Source organism: Monopterus albus, unplaced genomic scaffold (genome assembly GCF_001952655.1).
Source record: "Monopterus albus unplaced genomic scaffold, M_albus_1.0 scaffold93.1, whole genome shotgun sequence".
Lineage (NCBI taxonomy): Eukaryota > Metazoa > Chordata > Actinopteri > Synbranchiformes > Synbranchidae > Monopterus > Monopterus albus.
Window position 1 is genome coordinate 81,858 of NW_018127973.1, and position 20,588 is coordinate 102,445.

Below are 20,588 nucleotides of genomic sequence, written 5' to 3' on the forward strand. Positions count from 1 at the left end.
AGATGTCGCCCTCTGCTGGTATCTATCTGAAACTGCACAAGTCAAACGAAACCAAAGGTGTAGGAAAGTTGAAGGCGCGAGAAAAAAGAGATCTATTTAATTATGAAGTGTAATAACAGAGGAGTCAAATCTCCTCACACACTGAAAGTAACTCTTGTCTTTGTTTTATGCTGCTAATCTCTGACTTCAAAAGACAAAAGCTGACCCATATGGTCTTGAGTTGCTGCCAATGTCCTGACTTAACCATGATTACATCCCTGGAGAGTTTCTTTATGAGGAAATCTGCTGACCTCTCATGAGGATCCACACCCTTTGCCACAAGAGTTGGCTTTAGCTCTCAACACGCTTCATGTCAGACCTAAATAGAAGTCACCAGCCAGCTGATGTCATGTGCGGAGGCAGAGCCAGTCAGTGTGTTTAGATGGAGAAGTGGGTTTACTGGATATGCTATTATATGTTGAGTTTCGCCATGAGCTCTTTATGCTTTGATATAGGACTCTAATTAAATCCATTAAATATTGTGCTTTTTGTTTTGTTTTGTCTATTTTACTTTATCATCTACATGTTTATTCTTTTGTAGTTGAATAGTAGTATATGTCTGTGACTATTTGATTGAATCTTTTCATATATGACTATCATCAGTAATACATCTTGTCAACTATTTCTCTTAGCTTCTATTTCCTTTTTCTAACTCCCTTTAAATGAAGAGGTCATGGCTAAATTACTGGCATGTCCTTGGCTAATCGATGCAGTCACTAAGGTTCCTAAAGCATAAATCTGTTGCCACAACAAGAAGTGAAGGTGCACAGCTAAGGACACTGCAAAATTGTGCATGGAGAAACAATCTTTTACCATCATGCCTTAACTTCTAAGTAGCACATCACATGGTTTGTAGAATTATATAAGGCTCAAAACAGGGGCATCTGTTTTACCAGAACTAACATCCCGTTCAAGGCCATGAAATGCAGAACCCAGTGTGCTTCATAGCAAAGAAAGCTTTTTTTTTAAAAGTCCTCTAAATCCCTGTTAAGCCCTAGTCTTTATTCATAGTCAAGCAAATGCTTGGTGACTCACTCTCTGACACACCCAAACACACAAAATCCACTTTAATCATTTTGTGATTGAGTATAGTCATATATGTACACCTGATGCTGTTTGACTAGCAGTTTGCACCCTTCTACATGGATGTCACAGAAGAGTAAATTCAGGTTTCAGGATGTACGCTTACTTCTTTTCCATTTTACTCCACACATAAACTGCACTAACATTAACACTGGACCAAGACATCTTTGAACTTTAGTAGTAATCTCCTATTGTCTTAATAAACTACAGAAAGAGTTGGTGAATAGTAGTAGTAGTAGTACTTTGCAGCAATGCTCCATACCTAGTGATCATGGAGTGTGGCAAGAGCGTGCAACATGCTTTACAGTTTCCACCTACAGAGAGCAATGTAGCAGCATGTTTTGACCTTGGCGATTTACTGTTTGCTGACAGTAAATTTCAAGTTTATTCCACAACTGTTCTCTTTTCTACTGAGGCATTCATTAATGATTGTTTGTTTAACGTATCTGCCCATTCACTGTAAATCAATTTTGAGTGAGAGCTAGATCCAAATTTAGGCAGCCAGATCTGTCTCAGATAATTTGATTTACAGACATGCTAACCAAAGGTATCAATTATGGCTCTGACATAAGTGGCTTCTCAAAACTGTACACTGACACACTTGTTTTAGACACTTGTTAAGCAGCACCTGTCTGTGAATCTACTGCAACATCTGGGTGATAGCTTTAGATTCTAGTGAAGCAGACACTATAATGTGGTAAGATGCTGGGCTAATGTGTTTCTCTTCATAGAGGATATTGTATATTTATATACCTGCCTCAGTCTAATGACACACTAACAGAACTGTATGAACCACACTGCATGCAGCACATCGCGTAGTTCACTGATGTTTTTCACATGTGAATCCTTAATATATTTTCAGCTCAGTCAGACACCATTGTGTCCTTGATCCAACAAATGTAGTTGCAAACTTTTGTGTACACTCCAGGCTTATTTCTCAGAGCACAGCCATGACCCCAAGAGACAACACGCTGGAGCTCTCCATTACACATCATGGGGCCCCCAGAGTCCCCCTAAGGATAAAAAAAAGATGAGGTTATAGCAAGAGGCAGAAACACTGTCTGATTTGTGTTACAGCAAGCAGGACCTGTATATCACCTGACAGGAGTCCGTCCCTCCTTCCAGAAAGCCAGAGCAGATCATGTTTTCAGTGATTTTGAAAGGATATGCATTAAAGCACGTGTCATCGCTCAGGAGAGGGGTATCCAGGCACTGTAAACCTTCTCTGGGTACCTCACTTGACAAGACAGAAAAAAAAATATGCATCAATGTTTTTATGTTCAGTAATAGTGTGAAAAAGTGACTGGAAAAAACATGAATGTATCCAGCATGTAACTCACAGCCCTCATCACTGGGACAAAGAGATCTGGCACATTGTCCCATCACTGGCATACTTAGAAGTGCTGCAGGGCGTACAAGGCTGTTCAAAGTGGCAGGTCGACTCGATCAGCATGAGATCACTGTCCTGCATGAGGGAGTTGTAGTCAGGGTGGTGGATAAACTTAGCAGACAAAATGTGCTGTCCAGTCCCTTCGGGTTCCCAAATGTCATGCTCTTCCAGCCGGACTTCTACATTTGACCTCAAACAATTAAACACATGACATTTAGGTAAATCCACCCTAAAGCCTTGCATTAAGGGAATAGTGTCAAGTGACCAAAAAGAGGTGATTTTACATGTTCAGGCACACCATACCTCTATCGGTTTTAATCAGTTGTTCAGAGTTTGTTTACCTGTGAAAAGAGAGAAAGGATAAGTGATCATCTTTCTTACTTTGGTTTGCAGTGTGCACCAGAGAGCACCCACTCATCAGACAGAAGAGTCCCACCACAGAAGCTGTACCCAGTGAAGAAAAACACTTGCTAGGGCAGAGTTCTTCGGGCACTCATACCCACCAACAATCTTGTCATTCTCCTCCATGGCAACTGTTCTATACACATTAAAAGTGTGAAAAACAGAACATTCTGTTCATGATTTACTGAGTGGGTACAGAAAGTATTCAGACCCCCTAAAATTTTTCACTCTTTGTTATATTGCAGCCATATGCTAAAATCATTTAAGTTTATTTTTTTTCCTCATTAATGTACACACAGCACCCCATATTGACAGAAAAACACAGAATTTGACATTTTTGCTGATTTATTAAAAAAGAAAAACTGAAATATCACATGGTCATAAGTATTCAGACCCTTTGCTCAGTATTTAGTAGAAGCACCCTTTTGAGCTAATACAGCCATGAGTCTTTTGGGGAACTGTCAGGTTTGCCCGGCTGCACCTACTTTCTCACTCCCCTCACTCTGTTTTCACTCCCTTACCCTCATTACGTTATCGTGACTTGCTGAAGCATTTCTTTCTTCACCGGGTCACTTTAGTTAATAGTATTAACACATCATTTTGACATGTTGACGTTATTTTTTGTACAGCTGGGGCCATTTCCACAATTTAAATGTAGTTACATGCTAAAAGAAAAAGTGAAGCCAAACCTTATATGACAGTTTCTTCATACAGTCCTGGTTCTTCATATCATTCAGGTTTAGGGTTGAAATACGTGAAGTAATTCAGCACTGTCACTAATTCACTGCAAAACCACATAGCATGGATGAGGCAATGCTTCAGAGTAAAGACGTACTGAGAGGTGTTTATCAGCGCCTGAGAGGAAAACACTTAAATGTGTAGGTACATCTGAACAAACCTTAGAATTATATACTTAAGAGAAAAATACAATACACTCCTATACAGCACAATTTAGATTGTAACAAATGCAACGAGTTCCTGAGGTAACTGCGCAAAAGGTGAAAATGCCTTTCACACGTGATACGCAAGTGTCTGTTTAGTTGTGCATTTGCAAAACAGCATTCAAGGTGTGATAAGTTAGGTGAATTATTTTGCTGTCCTTGCAAAATAAAACTACCACCGTCTTCACCACAGTAATTTTTTTCCCAGCATTAGCCTCCCTAACCTTTCGTTAGAATATGTTTATTTCATCTCGCATCTGTGTGTTTAAGCAGTTCCAGGTCCCCTAAAGGCAATCAATCCACTGTACCTCGAAGTCCCCTCGGACAGACAGAGAGAGCACTGTGTCAGAGATGTGCAAGACTTCTACAATGTCAGGCTTGTTGAGACAGAGTCCAAGCTGATTATTCATATCCTTTAGGTTTGCTGAGGGGAACCGAATTTTGTGGTTGGAAGTAGGGACAAATGTACGGAAGTGGTTTAAGTTACAGAGGTTCAGATTTTTTCCCTGTGTGTGGTGTATTATGTGGAGGGAAAAAATGTCACAGAACCCAAACTGTTGGCACTGTTTTGACTTGAAAAACAAAATTGGTGACCTCTCCACACCCGTGAGACAGAGGGTTTGATTTCCAGTCAGCACCACAACAAGATCAACAAACCTTTGGGGCTTCAGTACACAGCAGATTCCCACTATTTGTACCTCTTTGACAGCATTACTGCAATCCAGAAGTTATGGTACAACACTTGGCGTACCACTGTTTCACTCTGCCCCCCTGCACAAAGAGTTGTGGATTTAGATACACCATGAGCTCACAGTGTTTTGCACAGTGAGTGAAAAATACAGGGTGTATAACTCTGATGCTGGGAGCTGAAGTATGTCATTACTACTTCATTGTCCCCCACACAAAACACACTCACATCCATACATTTTATTGGTGTCCTTCGTGCTACACACACACCCTCCCAGCTGCTGCAGTGAATAATAAACCCCCAAACTCCAAATGCATTTTATCACCCACTGCTAAAACTGAAGTCCCTTTAACCCTCCACTAGTTGTTTTACACAGCAAAATTGGTATTTGTATGGCACACACATAATTGTAGGTTTGCTCGGTAAATCAAGAACTGTGGCAAGCCCTGGGCTCTGAAGACTTTCCTCAAACTATAGCCTTGGGATAGCTATTAATATCCCCTGCAGACACCAGTAAAATGCTGTGCCGTTAAGTTCTGTTACAAGATTCTACAGGAAAAATGTTAAAAAACACACATTTTAGCCCAAAAATGAAAACTGTTGGATGCATTGCTCAAGAGGATCACGACCAAATAAAACAGCATAGTCATTCTGTCTAGACTTTAGCTAAAACAGACATTAGACATTACACATGGAGCTGAACAGTACAGTGTAGTTTTTAGGAGGGAAGAAGAAGTTAACTAGGTCAGTTTCTTTTAAACTGTTTCCTGTAGTTAGAGTGAATTGTTTTTGGACCTGGTTTAAGATGAAGATCAGATGCTGAATATTTATGTATAAAAAAGGCAACAATAACTGAAACATGAGTCCTCCTACACAATCAAATACGGGTGTTGGTCCGAACTCATGCAGAGGCAGAGAGCATGTACACACACACTTGGTCATACATGTAGTAGTTCTCAAGCTTTCATTCTCACTCACTCTTCCCCCTCTTTCTTCCTCCCCCTCACATCTGGACATCTGGCAGAGTAAAGTTCCTGTGTGGTGTGTGTGCACATTAGCAGGGGACTTGGTTTTAGGGTTGGGCAGGTAGAAGCAGCTTACACTGTGCAAATCTGATCCATTCAAGACCTTCATTGTGTTTTACAATGTGAACAAGTTAGACCATCACTACCATCACGAAGATGCTTCTTTGTCTGACTGTTTGAATTGCTAGCATCATTGTGACCTCAGAGTTTCTTATACCCCCTACTCCAATGTTGTAAATATTTATTATTGAAAGGAAAAATGTAGCCTTTGCTATTTTTGATGGGAAATATGGGGGTTAGTTTCACAAAACTTAGCTAGTTTGAATTTAGCACCTTCTTTAGCACCTACTTTAACTAAGGTGTTTAAACTGTAAATGTCAAAAACTTTTGAATATTTAATTAATCATATTACTGCAAACAAATATTGTCAACTGACAAAGTTTGCTTGTCCTTGAGATTCTGTCCCACGATGTCAACCTGGGCCATGTTATCAGGACTAATCTTGCATAATCTCATTTTTGCTCTAACATCAACATTTTTACAAGGGAAACGTGAACACAAATAACTGCAACTAATGAAACAAATGTGTGGTCATTTTCCACAAAAATTCAGCAAAAGTTGTGTAGGCAGTGGAGTGACAAAATCAATAGTAAAAAGGAAACACATGGGAGGAAGTGTGCCATGAAGTCCGTGAAGTCAAACATTTCTCATGTATTTCCAACCCTAGGACTCTGTTCCGCTTTTATGAATATATTTCCAATATTAGTCTCTCCCTGCTGTGAAACATTTCTTTATTAAGTAAATATCATTATAATTTAATCCATATGTGATACATCTGTCAAGGTCTTGGGATAAATTTCAGTTTCAGGAACTTTGTGCACTTGATGTGATAGAAACAGCAAGAATGTGCCAGGTAGGTTTAAAACGATGAAAGTGCTTAGCTTAGATCTGCTTCAGGATAGATATATGAATTTGTTTATGTTTTAAGGTTGTAATCAAGTCTGTGGTTATTTGGTGGTGTAGCTGTCAAATAGCCTACATCAGGAATGTATGATTAGGTGTAATCAGATAAAATTCTTCTCTAATTCTCTAAAATTCTTCTCTAACACATCATAGATAGCACCCCAGAAGTGTTTCGAAAGAGTGATCTGAATTAGAGTGAAAAACAGGATGCTGAAAAAGAGGCACGACAGATAACTTAGAATTGTGAGCTTGCCCTAATTAATACTAATTCCAGAAATGTGCTGCAAAATACTACAAATCTATTTTTATTGCAGGTTTTGGATCTACAGCAGTACCTCGGCTGTGTCTAGTTTCAAGTGGACAGTGGCAAAGAGGAAGTAACTAAAACTCTTTTGTATTATTGTTGCTGGTGCAAGGTGAAATGAGGGGACATAAAAAAGGAACCTACATATCCAGGATGTGACTTCAAATGATCAACACAGGGCAGTTACACCTAACCTCAACCACACTGAGAAAAACACATTACACAACAGTCTCACTGGGGCACTGGTAATCTCAGGTAATCATCTCATCAACCCACACTTTATAAATTTAGGTGTTTGTTTACTTGGTCTTCTCACTTTGGAATTTCCCATAAGATAAAAGCTCTATCATGTGGCATCTGAAGCAGAGAGAAACTTAGAGTGAGACTTCTTGGAGATGCTAGTCAGATAACATCATAAGCATAACCTTGTAAGTCCAGGGGGCAAACTTAACGTCTGTATATTATATACACATAAAACATCCGCATAGTGCATGCATCTTTGTAATCTATCGCTGAAGCCAAAATAGTTTTGTTATATCTTTAATATTGGATACAGGAGAAGCAATGGTCTTCAAAGGAGGGGCCTGGGTGGTGCCTAGTGCAGGCGATGACGTCACATTTTTAAGGAGTCAGGGATCTGAGCTCCAAAATTTCCACCTCCTATCAGTTGCTTTTGCAGCAGACACGTCCTCGTCGGACCAAAGCTTTCCCAAAGGTACTGCATCTTTGCTATTTTCAGAAACCTTAACTCAGTCACTCTGATAAAACAATCACATATAGTTTAAATAAAACGCATAGCAAACACCTTTATCTGGCATTTCAACCACTTCGTTTCAGTTATTGCTTCCTAAGTAGACAGGTCTTTATCAAGACAGTTCAGAGTCATGATGCTAATTAAGCCTGCATGTCTACAGTAGGATGGATAGGCGACTTGGGAGCTGTGGCGTTTAGTAGAGTGATTTTGTTTTCTGACTGAGCATAAGCTTGTAAAATATCTACTCATCAAATTCTGTTTCCGTTTTACTTATTGATGTGTGCGCTTTTGCGTGTTGCACAAGGCTTGTGGAGAAAACGTTTTGTATTTCCAGGTATTACTATTCAGCCTCTAAACTGTATTACAACTGTCTTCAAACTTTCTTCAAGCCAAGATTGGACTTATCCGTTCAATTCATTTGTTTGATTCAGTGTGGAAAACAAAGAAACGTTAAAGATGTATCGGGATTTTTTTTAGCTACAAAAAAGAAAAATGTTTTCTTGTTCTCTAATTAAATCATGCAATCTAATAAACAAGAACCAAAAACAAAACAAAATAGTATTAGTAGGCCTATTGTTGTTATTTTTGGCTTTCGTTCACTGTGCGCATGTTGGGCACATCAAACTTGGCTGAAACAACAGCGACGGTCACGCTAGGAAGTCAAGTGTATTAATGACTGAGGAACAAACCCAGGGTCTCACCTTTGGTTGTCCAGAATAACACTGAAAACTTCCAGCTGTGCCTCGTAGACCTAGCCAACTTGTACCATACAGTAACTTCTATTTTTTTATCCACCGCACATGCGCAGGCAGTGAACGTGTGGCAGCTCGCGGGAGCGCGCAGAGCGAAAAGTGGAAAGCTTTCATCAGTGATCTGAGTTCCAAAATTTCCACCTCCTAATCAGTTGCTTTTGCAGCTGACACCCCCACCCCCGCCCCGGTGAGGAACAGTCATAAACAAAGCTAAATCTGTAGTGCATTTCTAGAACCTATCATTTAGATTATTGAGATTGTAATAAAACATTAATCTCTTGTCTGTTTTCCTATCAGCATTCATTTCTGTTTTTGTTGCAGGTTCTAAGACAATGATGGAGCTAATGACCACGACCCCTTTCTATAGCATCATCAATGCAACAGATTTTACTGGAAGAAATGGCTCTTTGTATAAGGACGATGAAGAGTATGACTACAAGGATGATCTTGCTGAGCTGAGGCAGTCTCTCAACATCATGTCTCTCATTGTTTACAGCCTGGCCTTTGTTCTCGGTGTGCTGGGGAATGGAGTGGTTATCTGGGTGACCGGGTTCAAGATGAAGAAAACAGTTAACACTATTTGGTTCCTCAACCTTGCGTGTCTGTGGTTTGGCCTGTCTGGGCTCAGAACCACCGAAATGTACGCAAAGCATCACAGCTTTGGATTTCCACTGGCCTTTCGGCAAGTTCATGTGCAAACTCAACAGCACCATAAGCTTTCTAAACATGTTTGCCAGTGTCTACATCCTGGTTGTCATCAGTGTGGACAGATGTGTGTCTGTGGTTTGGCCTGTCTGGGCCCAGAACCACCGAAATGTACGCAAAGCATCCTGTGTGAGTCTGGGTGTGTGGGTCCTGGCTCTGATTCTCAGTGCTCCATACTTCATCTTCAAAGACACTGCAACATCATTTTACAATAAAGACATCATCAACTGCTACACCAACTATGCTCTTTCTGATGACTATGAAAGCTTGTCTGTGAATCAGCTGAGACGGTTTCGCCATAAGGTCATGGCAATCACCCGCTTCCTCCTGGGATTTGTTGTCCCCTTCACTGTCATCGTGTCCTGTTATGCTGTGATAGTCCATCGCCTCAGGAGGAGCCGCACCCTGGCCAGCCAGTCAAGTCGCTCTTTCAAGATCATTGCTGCTGTTATCGCCACTTTTTTCCTGTGCTGGGCTCCTTATCACATCATGGGTCTGATTGAGATGGTGAATCACACAGCTGTTCATCCAAGTGAAACACTGCACCATGTGACCACTATCGGGGTCCCCATAGCCACCAGCCTGGCCTTTCTCAACAGCTGCCTCAACCCACTGCTGTATGTGTTTATGGGCCAAGATTTCAAGGACAAAGTCCGCAAATCCATTCTGAATGTACTGGAGAATGCCTTCCAGGAAGAGGTTTCTCGGTCCTATACCTACACAAATTCGGTGGTCACCATTCGAAGTAAAGACAAGTGGGGACAACAAGGGGACAACAAGGATGACGAGAGCTGTGTAATCAACAACAATGACCACGCAATTAACTGTTTGCCAGACAGGAACAAGGATGTCACGAATAACTCAGCTTGTTTAAAGTGGCCTAGAACATGGTTAAAGACGAAGACAATGAGTTATGACATTTCTGATACTGAGGTTTAAGGTTGACCATAACATGAATAAAAAAGTATGAATAAACAAATATACTAACTGTATATAGCTAATAACTTCTTTTGTTGCTTTTTCATTCAGTGGCTCTGAATAATAAACTGAAGCATTTTACCTGTTAAAGTTGGGTAGATATGAGAATTATAATTGCCTGACTGGTCTGATCTTAAAATAATCAGGTTCTGGCGCTTTGTAGAGCTGAGTGATGGTAATCTTTTACACAAATTGTAAATTAATTTGCCATGTATTTGTGGGCTAAAACATCATGACATGAAGGAAAAGTGATTATTCTTTTATAAAATAGTTTGTTTATATAGCATTTACCAAAACCAGTGTTTTACAAAGGAAGACTTGCACTACACTTGTAAGTTGCATACAGTAGCTATTTCACACACACTCAAAGAAATGCGTATACACACATACATAGAGAACTTTACACAGACGGAATAATCTCTAGTGCAAGTGTTGTACACTCATTGTTTGCGTAGGAATGGCCCGTTATGCCACATAATTTCAGAATAAGTATTGCACCCTTTTTTTTTTGTCTAAGCTGCACAAGTAGGATTATAGTAAGATCATTTCCCAACATCCCATCCCCTTGAAACCCAACCCAACCATTATATGTGTACTTGACAGAACTGGCAGCATGATAGCGAGAGAGTGGCAGCACCACAGAAACTGACCGATCTGACTTTTGATTGCTACATGTTTATTGCATGCTCGTATAAACATGTTATTCCTCATGAGGACGGGCTAATGTAAGCCCATATGATACTGACAATGACATTATTCTTATAGTAACAGCTGGATTGTAGACGTAGCTTAATTTTGTATTTTTAATGTATGTCTCCACTGATTACCTAAAGATTATTTTCATTACCAATTAACTGGACTTTTTTTTTTACTTTTCAGCTTGCCAGACATCAAATTGTTGATTTTCTCCAGAGTCAAAAACCCACCAGCATTCAGGTTGCTAAATATTTAAATTTTAGAAGCTACAACTAGTGAAGTGGCAAAAAAAAACAAAAGCCATCAGTTATCAAAATCATTTGTGGTTAATTGTCTGTCCACTGCATAATTGAATTTTTTTCTATGTAATGTATCCTTTTGGTTTATGTGGCATTTTATGGTATAACATGAACCTCTCTATAAAAGCTTTTTTTTTCCTGATGGAAAAAAATGTAAAAGATAATTTGCTATTTTTGTACTATAAGAGGCCATAAATGATGATAATGATGATTGCTGTTACTGACATTCTTGTTGTTACCATTATTTCCATTATTAAAGTATTATTTTGGCTTCCATTTTTTCACTCATACTGTTCATCTCAGAATCACATCATATCTTCACAAACACCATGCCTGGAATCTCCTTCACTAGTATCAGGCAGTTATGAATATATGTATATAGTATATGGATGGAGTAACACAGTATGTGTATCTGTCACATTCACATCTCATGATATTTTATCATAACTAACAAGGAGCTATTCACAAAATGCACATTTTAATGTCCTTCATCCTCATTATTAACATTTGACCAGTGGAGGGAGCTGTTTTGTATGTCAGGTATTTGTCAGATGCAGGATAGTAGCGTTCAGAGGGACTGCACTGGAGCACAGTGCAAACAGTGATAGATCTGTGTGCCCTACTACTGACTGAAAGTCAAAGTGCACCGTCTGTTTTTGTGCCAAGGTCAGTTGAAAATCATATCCTATTAATCTGATGACCTAACTTTTATAATGATGTTGTCAATTAGTGAAATAATTTGGACATTTGTCTTGTTTATATCCCTTTATAAGATTTCACAGTATCATTTGGAAGAAGTATGGAAAGCTATTTTGTAATCCTCCATCATTTGTTTTATGGTGTTGTTTGATATGATCTTAAAGTCATTTATGCAGCAGTAAAGAGAGTGAGTGAACAGGGGGATGTTTCAATCAATGCACAGCTGTAGAGGGAGATCCAGCTTGTTACTGGCTCCAGTAAAATTACAAAAGGCTGCATTTCAAGCTCTGTCCTTTAAATAATACCAAGCTGTGGCTTGGCTAATTTTCAATTTAACTCTGATGTGCATGCTCTGCCTCCATATGGGGTCACAAAATAAAAAGCTAAACCTTATGAATACACAGACATGGTGGTATGGTGTAGCCTACATTTTACTTTTGTGATATGGGCTAATGTGATTTGTTTGAGTGATGACTGGTGCAAAAACTGTTTGCAGAAACTTTGTGTGCTTGCTCAGACATGTTTCACAAGTTATGACAGGTATAGTGGCTGACTGCGATGGTGGGGCTGGTGTCCTTCAATGTGGCTACTGTGTCCCAGCCAGACAGGGTGCTGAAAACCTGTGAAATAGCCCTAATAGCATGAGACAAAGGGGAAAAATCGCTTCCGATGCTTTTTGCTTGCTGGGATGGATCTACAGATGCAACATGTGTCATGCTCATCTGTGGAGTGTCCTGCTATTCTGTCAAACTGCTGGGAAATGTCACTTAGGGACAGATGCTGCTACATCATATTCTTGTGCAGGGTAAAGAGAGGCTGCATTTACACATGTAGACTAATGCAAATGTTGATTCACAAAGTCAAAGCTACGCTGTAAAGGGTATTGGAGCGCCTCCAGTAATAGGCTATAATAATCACCTTTATTGGCCAAGTATGTTACACACAAAAGGAATTTGTTTCTGGTACAGAACCTAGACAGCCATCTGCGGCACCAAGTCACACCAATGGCTCTAACTCGGGGGTTCAGTGTCTTGCCCAAGGACAGTGACACATGGACTGCAGGCACCGTGATTAGAACCTCCGACCCTGTCCATAATATATCAACACATGCAGTACGTGACTCTCTATTAACAAAGCGTGGATTTTTGAATGCATGTTGTTCGGGGTTCCTCCCCGACATGGGCGGTTACTACCAACGAATCGGTTTATATTCAGCTGCCGGACTTTGTTCGGGGATAGTTCTGCTGCGGACACATCCTCACCGGACTGGAGAAATAAGGTACGTTACCTTGGTTGTTTTACATGAGTTTAGTCCAGTAAGGCTGTTAAAATGAAGCATGACACTAAAATCATGACAGACGACGAGGCCAGCATCTTACTGTGGATATCAATGACAGCGAAGGTGATGTGTGAACATTAATTAAACAAGGAAAACCGCTTTATTTGTGAGAATTTGCTGCTTTTCTGGAGTGATTTCGATTCTTGAAATAAATGCACATAAGGCTACTGTCAGACTGTTGACTATGGTTTAAAAAAAAATTCAAATTGCTTCCTTATTTTATACGTTTGTCTAATTATGCGGCAAACGCCCTGTTAACAGTTTGACAGAATAATAGATAACCCTTGTCAAATGCTGTGTTTAACTAATGCATGACTGGTGATTATTTAATGCATGAATTATTGTAAGATAAATAATTAATTTACCATTAAGAAATTATCAAGTCATTATGACTTTCATCAGTGAAAGAATGTTCACATTCACATTTACTTTATTGATGTGCACCATATTAGCTGCATTCAAGTTCGTTTCTGATGTATGCATTTGACCAGTCTCTCAAAACTGTATTCTAAATAGCATTTTTGTTTTTTCGCTTGTTGCTGCATGGCCTAGTTGTATGACTGTGTATGTATGTACAAACCCCAGTTCCAATGAAGTTGGGGCATTGTGTAAAATGTAAATAAAAACAGAATACATTGACTTGCAAATCCTTTTTGACCCATATTTAATTGAATACACCACAAAGACAAGATATTTAAAGTTCAAACCGATAAACTTTATTTTTTTTCCTCATTAATGTACACACAGCACCCCATATTGACAGAAAAACACAGAATTTGACATTTTTGCAGATTTATTAAAAAAGAAAAACTGAAATATCACATGGTCATAAGTATTCAGACCCTTTGCTCAGTATTTAGTAGAAGCACCCTTTTGAGCTAATACAGCCATGAGTCTTTTGGGGAACTGTCAGGTTTGCCCGGCTGCACCTACTTTCTCACTCCCCTCACTCTGTTTTCACTCCCTTACCCTCATTACGTTATCGTGACTTGCTGAAGCATTTCTTTCTTCACCGGGTCACTTTAGTTAATAGTATTAACACATCATTTTGACATGTTGACGTTATTTTTTGTACAGCTGGAGCCATTTCCACAATTTAAATGTAGTTACATGCTAAAAGAAAAAGTGAAGCCAAACCTTATATGACAGTTTCTTCATACAGTCCTGGTTCTTCATATCATTCAGGTTTAGGGTTGAAATACGTGAAGTAATTCAGCACTGTCACTAATTCACTGCAAAACCACATAGCATGGATGAGGCAATGCTTCAGAGTAAAGACGTACTGAGAGGTGTTTATCAGCGCCTGAGAGGAAAACACTTAAATGTGTAGGTACATCTGAACAAACCTTAGAATTATATACTTAAGAGAAAAATACAATACACTCCTATACAGCACAATTTAGATTGTAACAAATGCAACGAGTTCCTGAGGTAACTGCGCAAAAGGTGAAAATGCCTTTCACACGTGATACGCAAGTGTCTGTTTAGTTGTGCATTTGCAAAACAGCATTCAAGGTGTGATAAGTTAGGTGAATTATTTTGCTGTCCTTGCAAAATAAAACTACCACCGTCTTCACCACAGTAATTTTTTTCCCAGCATTTGCCTCCCTAACCTTTCGTTAGAATATGTTTATTTCATCTCGCATCTGTGTGTTTAAGCAGTTCCATTTCCCCTAAAGGCAATCAATCCACTGTACCTCGAAGTCCCCTCGGACAGACAGAGAGAGCACTGTGTCAGAGATGTGCAAGACTTCTACAATGTCAGGCTTGTTGAGACAGAGTCCAGGCTGATTATTCATATCCTTTAGGTTTGCTGAGGGGAACCGAATTTTGTGGTTGGAAGTAGGGACAAATGTACGGAAGTGGTTTAAGTTACAGAGGTTCAGATTTTTTCCCTGTGTGTGGTGTATTATGTGGAGGGAAAAAATGTCACAGAACCCAAACTGTTGGCACTGTTTTGACTTGAAAAACAAAATTGGTGACCTCTCCACACCCGTGAGACAGAGGGTTTGATTTCCAGTCAGCACCACAACAAGATCAACAAACCTTTGGGGCTTCAGTACACAGCAGATTCCCACTATTTGTACCTCTTTGACAGCATTACTGCAATCCAGAAGTTATGGTACAACACTTGGCGTACCACTGTTTCACTCTGCCCCCCTGCACAAAGAGTTGTGGATTTAGATACACCATGAGCTCACAGTGTTTTGCACAGTGAGTGAAAAATACAGGGTGTATAACTCTGATGCTGGGAGCTGAAGTATGTCATTACTACTTCATTGTTCCCCACACAAAACACACTCACATCCATACATTTTATTGGTGTCCTTCGTGCTACACACACACCCTCCCAGCTGCTGCAGTGAATAATAAACCCCCAAACTCCAAATGCATTTTATCACCCACTGCTAAAACTGAAGTCCCTTTAACCCTCCACTAGTTGTTTTACACAGCAAAATTGGTATTTGTATGGCACACACATAATTGTAGGTTTGCTCGGTAAATCAAGAACTGTGGCAAGCCCTGGGCTCTGAAGACTTTCCTCAAACTATAGCCTTGGGATAGCTATTAATATCCCCTGCAGACACCAGTAAAATGCTGTGCCGTTAAGTTCTGTTACAAGATTCTACAGGAAAAATGTTAAAAAACACACATTTTAGCCCAAAAATGAAAACTGTTGGATGCATTGCTCAAGAGGATCACGACCAAATAAAACAGCATAGTCATTCTGTCTAGACTTTAGCTAAAACAGACATTAGACATTACACATGGAGCTGAACAGTACAGTGTAGTTTTTAGGAGGGAAGAAGAAGTTAACTAGGTCAGTTTCTTTTAAACTGTTTCCTGTAGTTAGAGTGAATTGTTTTTGGACCTGGTTTAAGATGAAGATCAGATGCTGAATATTTATGTATAAAAAAGGCAACAATAACTGAAACATGAGTCCTCCTACACAATCAAATACGGGTGTTGGTCCGAACTCATGCAGAGGCAGAGAGCATGTACACACACACTTGGTCATACATGTAGTAGTTCTCAAGCTTTCATTCTCACTCACTCTTCCCCCTCTTTCTTCCTCCCCCTCACATCTGGACATCTGGCAGAGTAAAGTTCCTGTGTGGTGTGTGTGCACATTAGCAGGGGACTTGGTTTTAGGGTTGGGCAGGTAGAAGCAGCTTACACTGTGCAAATCTGATCCATTCAAGACCTTCATTGTGTTTTACAATGTGAACAAGTTAGACCATCACTACCATCACGAAGATGCTTCTTTGTCTGACTGTTTGAATTGCTAGCATCATTGTGACCTCAGAGTTTCTTATACCCCCTACTCCAATGTTGTAAATATTTATTATTGAAAGGAAAAATGTAGCCTTTGCTATTTTTGATGGGAAATATGGGGGTTAGTTTCACAAAACTTAGCTAGTTTGAATTTAGCACCTTCTTTAGCACCTACTTTAACTAAGGTGTTTAAACTGTAAATGTCAAAAACTTTTGAATATTTAATTAATCATATTACTGCAAACAAATATTGTCAACTGACAAAGTTTGCTTGTCCTTGAGATTCTGTTCCACGATGTCAACCTGGGCCATGTTATCAGGACTAATCTTGCATAATCTCATTTTTGCTCTAACATCAACATTTTTACAAGGGAAACGTGAACACAAATAACTGCAACTAATGAAACAAATGTGTGGTCATTTTCCACAAAAATTCAGCAAAAGTTATGTAGGCAGTGGAGTGACAAAATCAATAATAAAAAGGAAACACATGGGAGGAAGTGTGCCATGAAGTCCGTGAAGTCAAACATTTCTCATGTATTTCCAACCCTAGGACTCTGTTCCGCTTTTATGAATATATTTCCAATATTAGTCTCTCCCTGCTGTGAAACATTTCTTTATTAAGTAAATATCATTATAATTTAATCCATATGTGATACATCTGTCAAGGTCTTGGGATAAATTTCAGTTTCAGGAACTTTGTGCACTTGATGTGATAGAAACAGCAAGAATGTGCCAGGTAGGTTTAAAACGATGAAAGTGCTTAGCTTAGATCTGCTTCAGGATAGATATATGAATTTGTTTATGTTTTAAGGTTGTAATCAAGTCTGTGGTTATTTGGTGGTGTAGCTGTCAAATAGCCTACATCAGGAATGTATGATTAGGTGTAATCAGATAAAATTCTTCTCTAATTCTCTAAAATTCTTCTCTAACACATCATAGATAGCACCCCAGAAGTGTTTCGAAAGAGTGATCTGAATTAGAGTGAAAAACAGGATGCTGAAAAAGAGGCACGACAGATAACTTAGAATTGTGAGCTTGCCCTAATTAATACTAATTCCAGAAATGTGCTGCAAAATACTACAAATCTATTTTTATTGCAGGTTTTGGATCTACAGCAGTACCTCGGCTGTGTCTAGTTTCAAGTGGACAGTGGCAAAGAGGAAGTAACTAAAACTCTTTTGTATTATTGTTGCTGGTGCAAGGTGAAATGAGGGGACATAAAAAAGGAACCTACATATCCAGGATGTGACTTCAAATGATCAACACAGGGCAGTTACACCTAACCTCAACCACACTGAGAAAAACACATTACACAACAGTCTCACTGGGGCACTGGTAATCTCAGGTAATCATCTCATCAACCCACACTTTATAAATTTAGGTGTTTGTTTACTTGGTCTTCTCACTTTGGAATTTCCCATAAGATAAAAGCTCTATCATGTGGCATCTGAAGCAGAGAGAAACTTAGAGTGAGACTTCTTGGAGATGCTAGTCAGATAACATCATAAGCATAACCTTGTAAGTCCAGGGGGCAAACTTAACGTCTGTATATTATATACACATAAAACATCCGCATAGTGCATGCATCTTTGTAATCTATCGCTGAAGCCAAAATAGTTTTGTTATATCTTTAATATTGGATACAGGAGAAGCAATGGTCTTCAAAGGAGGGGCCTGGGTGGTGCCTAGTGCAGGCGATGACGTCACATTTTTAAGGAGTCAGGGATCTGAGCTCCAAAATTTCCACCTCCTATCAGTTGCTTTTGCAGCAGACACGTCCTCGTCGGACCAAAGCTTTCCCAAAGGTACTGCATCTTTGCTATTTTCAGAAACCTTAACTCAGTCACTCTGATAAAACAATCACATATAGTTTAAATAAAACGCATAGCAAACACCTTTATCTGGCATTTCAACCACTTCGTTTCAGTTATTGCTTCCTAAGTAGACAGGTCTTTATCAAGACAGTTCAGAGTCATGATGCTATTTAAGCCTGCATGTCTACAGTAGGATGGATAGGCGACTTGGAGCTGTGGCGTTTAGTAGAGTGATTTTGTTTTCTGACTGATCATAAGCTTGTAAAATATCTACTCATCAAATTCTGTTTCCGTTTTACTTATTGATGTGTGCGCTTTTGCGTGTTGCACAAGGCTTGTGGAGAAAACGTTTTGTATTTCCAGGTATTACTATTCAGCCTCTAAACTGTATTACAACTGTCTTCAAACTTTCTTCAAGCCAAGATTGGACTTATCCGTTCAATTCATTTGTTTGATTCAGTGTGGAAAACAAAGAAACGTTAAAGATGTATCGGGATTTTTTTTAGCTACAAAAAAGAAAAATGTTTTCTTGTTCTCTAATTAAATCATGCAATCTAATAAACAAGAACCAAAAACAAAACAAAATAGTATTAGTAGGCCTATTGTTGTTATTTTTGGCTTTCGTTCACTGTGCGCATGTTGGGCACATCAAACTTGGCTGAAACAACAGCGACGGTCACGCTAGGAAGTCAAGTGTATTAATGACTGAGGAACAAACCCAGGGTCTCACCTTTGGTTGTCCAGAATAACACTGAAAACTTCCAGCTGTGCCTCGTAGACCTAGCCAACTTGTACCATACAGTAACTTCTATTTTTTTATCCACCGCACATGCGCAGGCAGTGAACGTGTGGCAGCTCACGGGAGCGCGCAGAGCGAAAAGTGGAAAGCTTTCATCAGTGATCTGAGTTCCAAAATTTCCACCTCCTAATCAGTTGCTTTTGCAGCTGACACCCCCACCCCCACCCCGGTGAGGAACAGTCATAAACAAAGCTAAATCTGTAGTGCATTTCTAGAACCTATCATTTAGATTATTGAGATTGTAATAAAACATTAATCTCTTGTCTGTTTTCCTATCAGCATTCATTTCTGTTTTTGTTGCAGGTTCTAAGACAATGATGGAGCTAATGACCACGACCCCTTTCTATAGCATCATCAATGCAACAGATTTTACTGGAAGAAATGGCTCTTTGTATGAGGACGATGACGAGTATGACTACAAGGATGATCTTGCTGAGCTGAGGCAGTCTCTCAACATCATGTCTCTCATTGTTTACTGCCTGGCCTTTGTTCTCGGTGTGCTGGGGAATGGAGTGGTTATCTGGGTGACCGGGTTCAAGATGAAGAAAACAGTTAACACTATTTGGTTCCTCAACCTTGCGTGTCTGTGGTTTGGCCTGTCTGGGCTCAGAACCACCGAAATGTACGCAAAGCATCCTGTGTGAGTCTGGGTGTGTGGGTCCTGGCTCTGATTCTCAGTGCTCCATACTTCATCTTCAAAGACACTGAAAGATTCAATAAAGACATCATCATCTGCTACACCAACTATACTCTTTTTGATGACAATGAAAGCTCATCTGTGAATCATCAGGTCATGGCCATGACCCGCTTCCTCCTGGGATTTGTTGTCCCCTTCACTGTCATCGTGTCCTGTTATGCTGTGATAGTCCATCGCCTCAGGAGGAGCCGCACCCTGGGCAGCAAGTCAAGTCGCCCCTTTAAGATCATTGCTGCTGTTATCGCCACCTTTTTTCTGTGCTGGGCTCCTTATCACATTATTTATCTAATTGAGATGATTAACTTCAGCTATACTGACACTGAAACATTACACCATGTGACCACTATCGGGACCCCTATAGTAACCAGCCTGGCCTTTCTTAATAGCTGCCTCAACCCACTCTTGTATGTGTTTATGGGCCAAGATTTCAAGGCTATATTCAAGAGATCCATCCTGAATGTACTGGAGAATGCCCTCCAGGAAGAGGTTTCTCGCAATGACAGAAAGTCAGTGGACACCAGTCAGAGCAATGACAAGTCAGCTCTTAGTACTGAGGTATAAGGTCCTCTATGAAGAAACAAATATTCCATTTGTGCATAGCAAATCATTTCAACAAAAGTGTGTAAATATGCATATCAAATTTTCCATGCACTTTTGTTGTACTTATACAGGTACCCTTGAGATGAGCCTTAAACACCATCCCAGATTGAACCATTTCAGTCTGAATGAGCAATTCATGTGCCGTTTACTGTGTGGTAGGCTAACTGATCAAGTCTATCACCACTTTAATCACAGTGTGTACAATCTGGAGGACAAAAATGAAAATACTATTGTAATAAGTTGTGATGCCTTTTGTGGACTAAGCCTTTACTGAACAAGGCAGTAGTGGAATGTTTTGATCACACAGAGCAAATGGTCCAATTTTTGTCTGCTCTTTGACTC

The 20,588-nt window shown here is 39.7% G+C and overlaps 2 protein-coding genes and 1 pseudogene across 2 annotated transcripts; 2 read left to right on the top strand and 1 right to left on the bottom strand.

The window, feature by feature from the left end:
* Positions 1-1,985: 1,985 nt before the first annotated feature.
* On the bottom strand, positions 1,986-3,040 carry LOC109964914 (trypsin-3-like; annotated as a pseudogene).
* A 4,432-nt stretch (positions 3,041-7,472) lies between these two features.
* fpr1 (formyl peptide receptor 1) lies at positions 7,473-10,170 on the top strand. The gene is made up of 4 exons (XM_020608526.1): positions 7,473-7,550; positions 8,398-8,528; positions 8,663-8,939; positions 8,992-10,170. The coding sequence occupies exons 3-4, from the start codon at positions 8,674-8,676 to the stop codon at positions 9,983-9,985; spliced, it is 1,260 nt and encodes a 419-aa protein (XP_020464182.1). The 5' UTR covers positions 7,473-7,550; positions 8,398-8,528; positions 8,663-8,673; the 3' UTR covers positions 9,986-10,170.
* Positions 10,171-12,841: 2,671 nt separating this feature from the next.
* On the top strand, positions 12,842-20,582 carry LOC109964913 (C3a anaphylatoxin chemotactic receptor-like). The gene is given in 4 exon segments (XM_020608524.1): positions 12,842-12,997; positions 18,988-19,118; positions 19,253-19,522; positions 19,525-20,582. Coding segments are annotated over 2 exon segments (942 nt in total). The 5' UTR covers positions 12,842-12,997; positions 18,988-19,118; positions 19,253-19,263; the 3' UTR covers positions 20,208-20,582.
* The last annotated feature ends 6 nt before the right edge of the window (positions 20,583-20,588 follow it).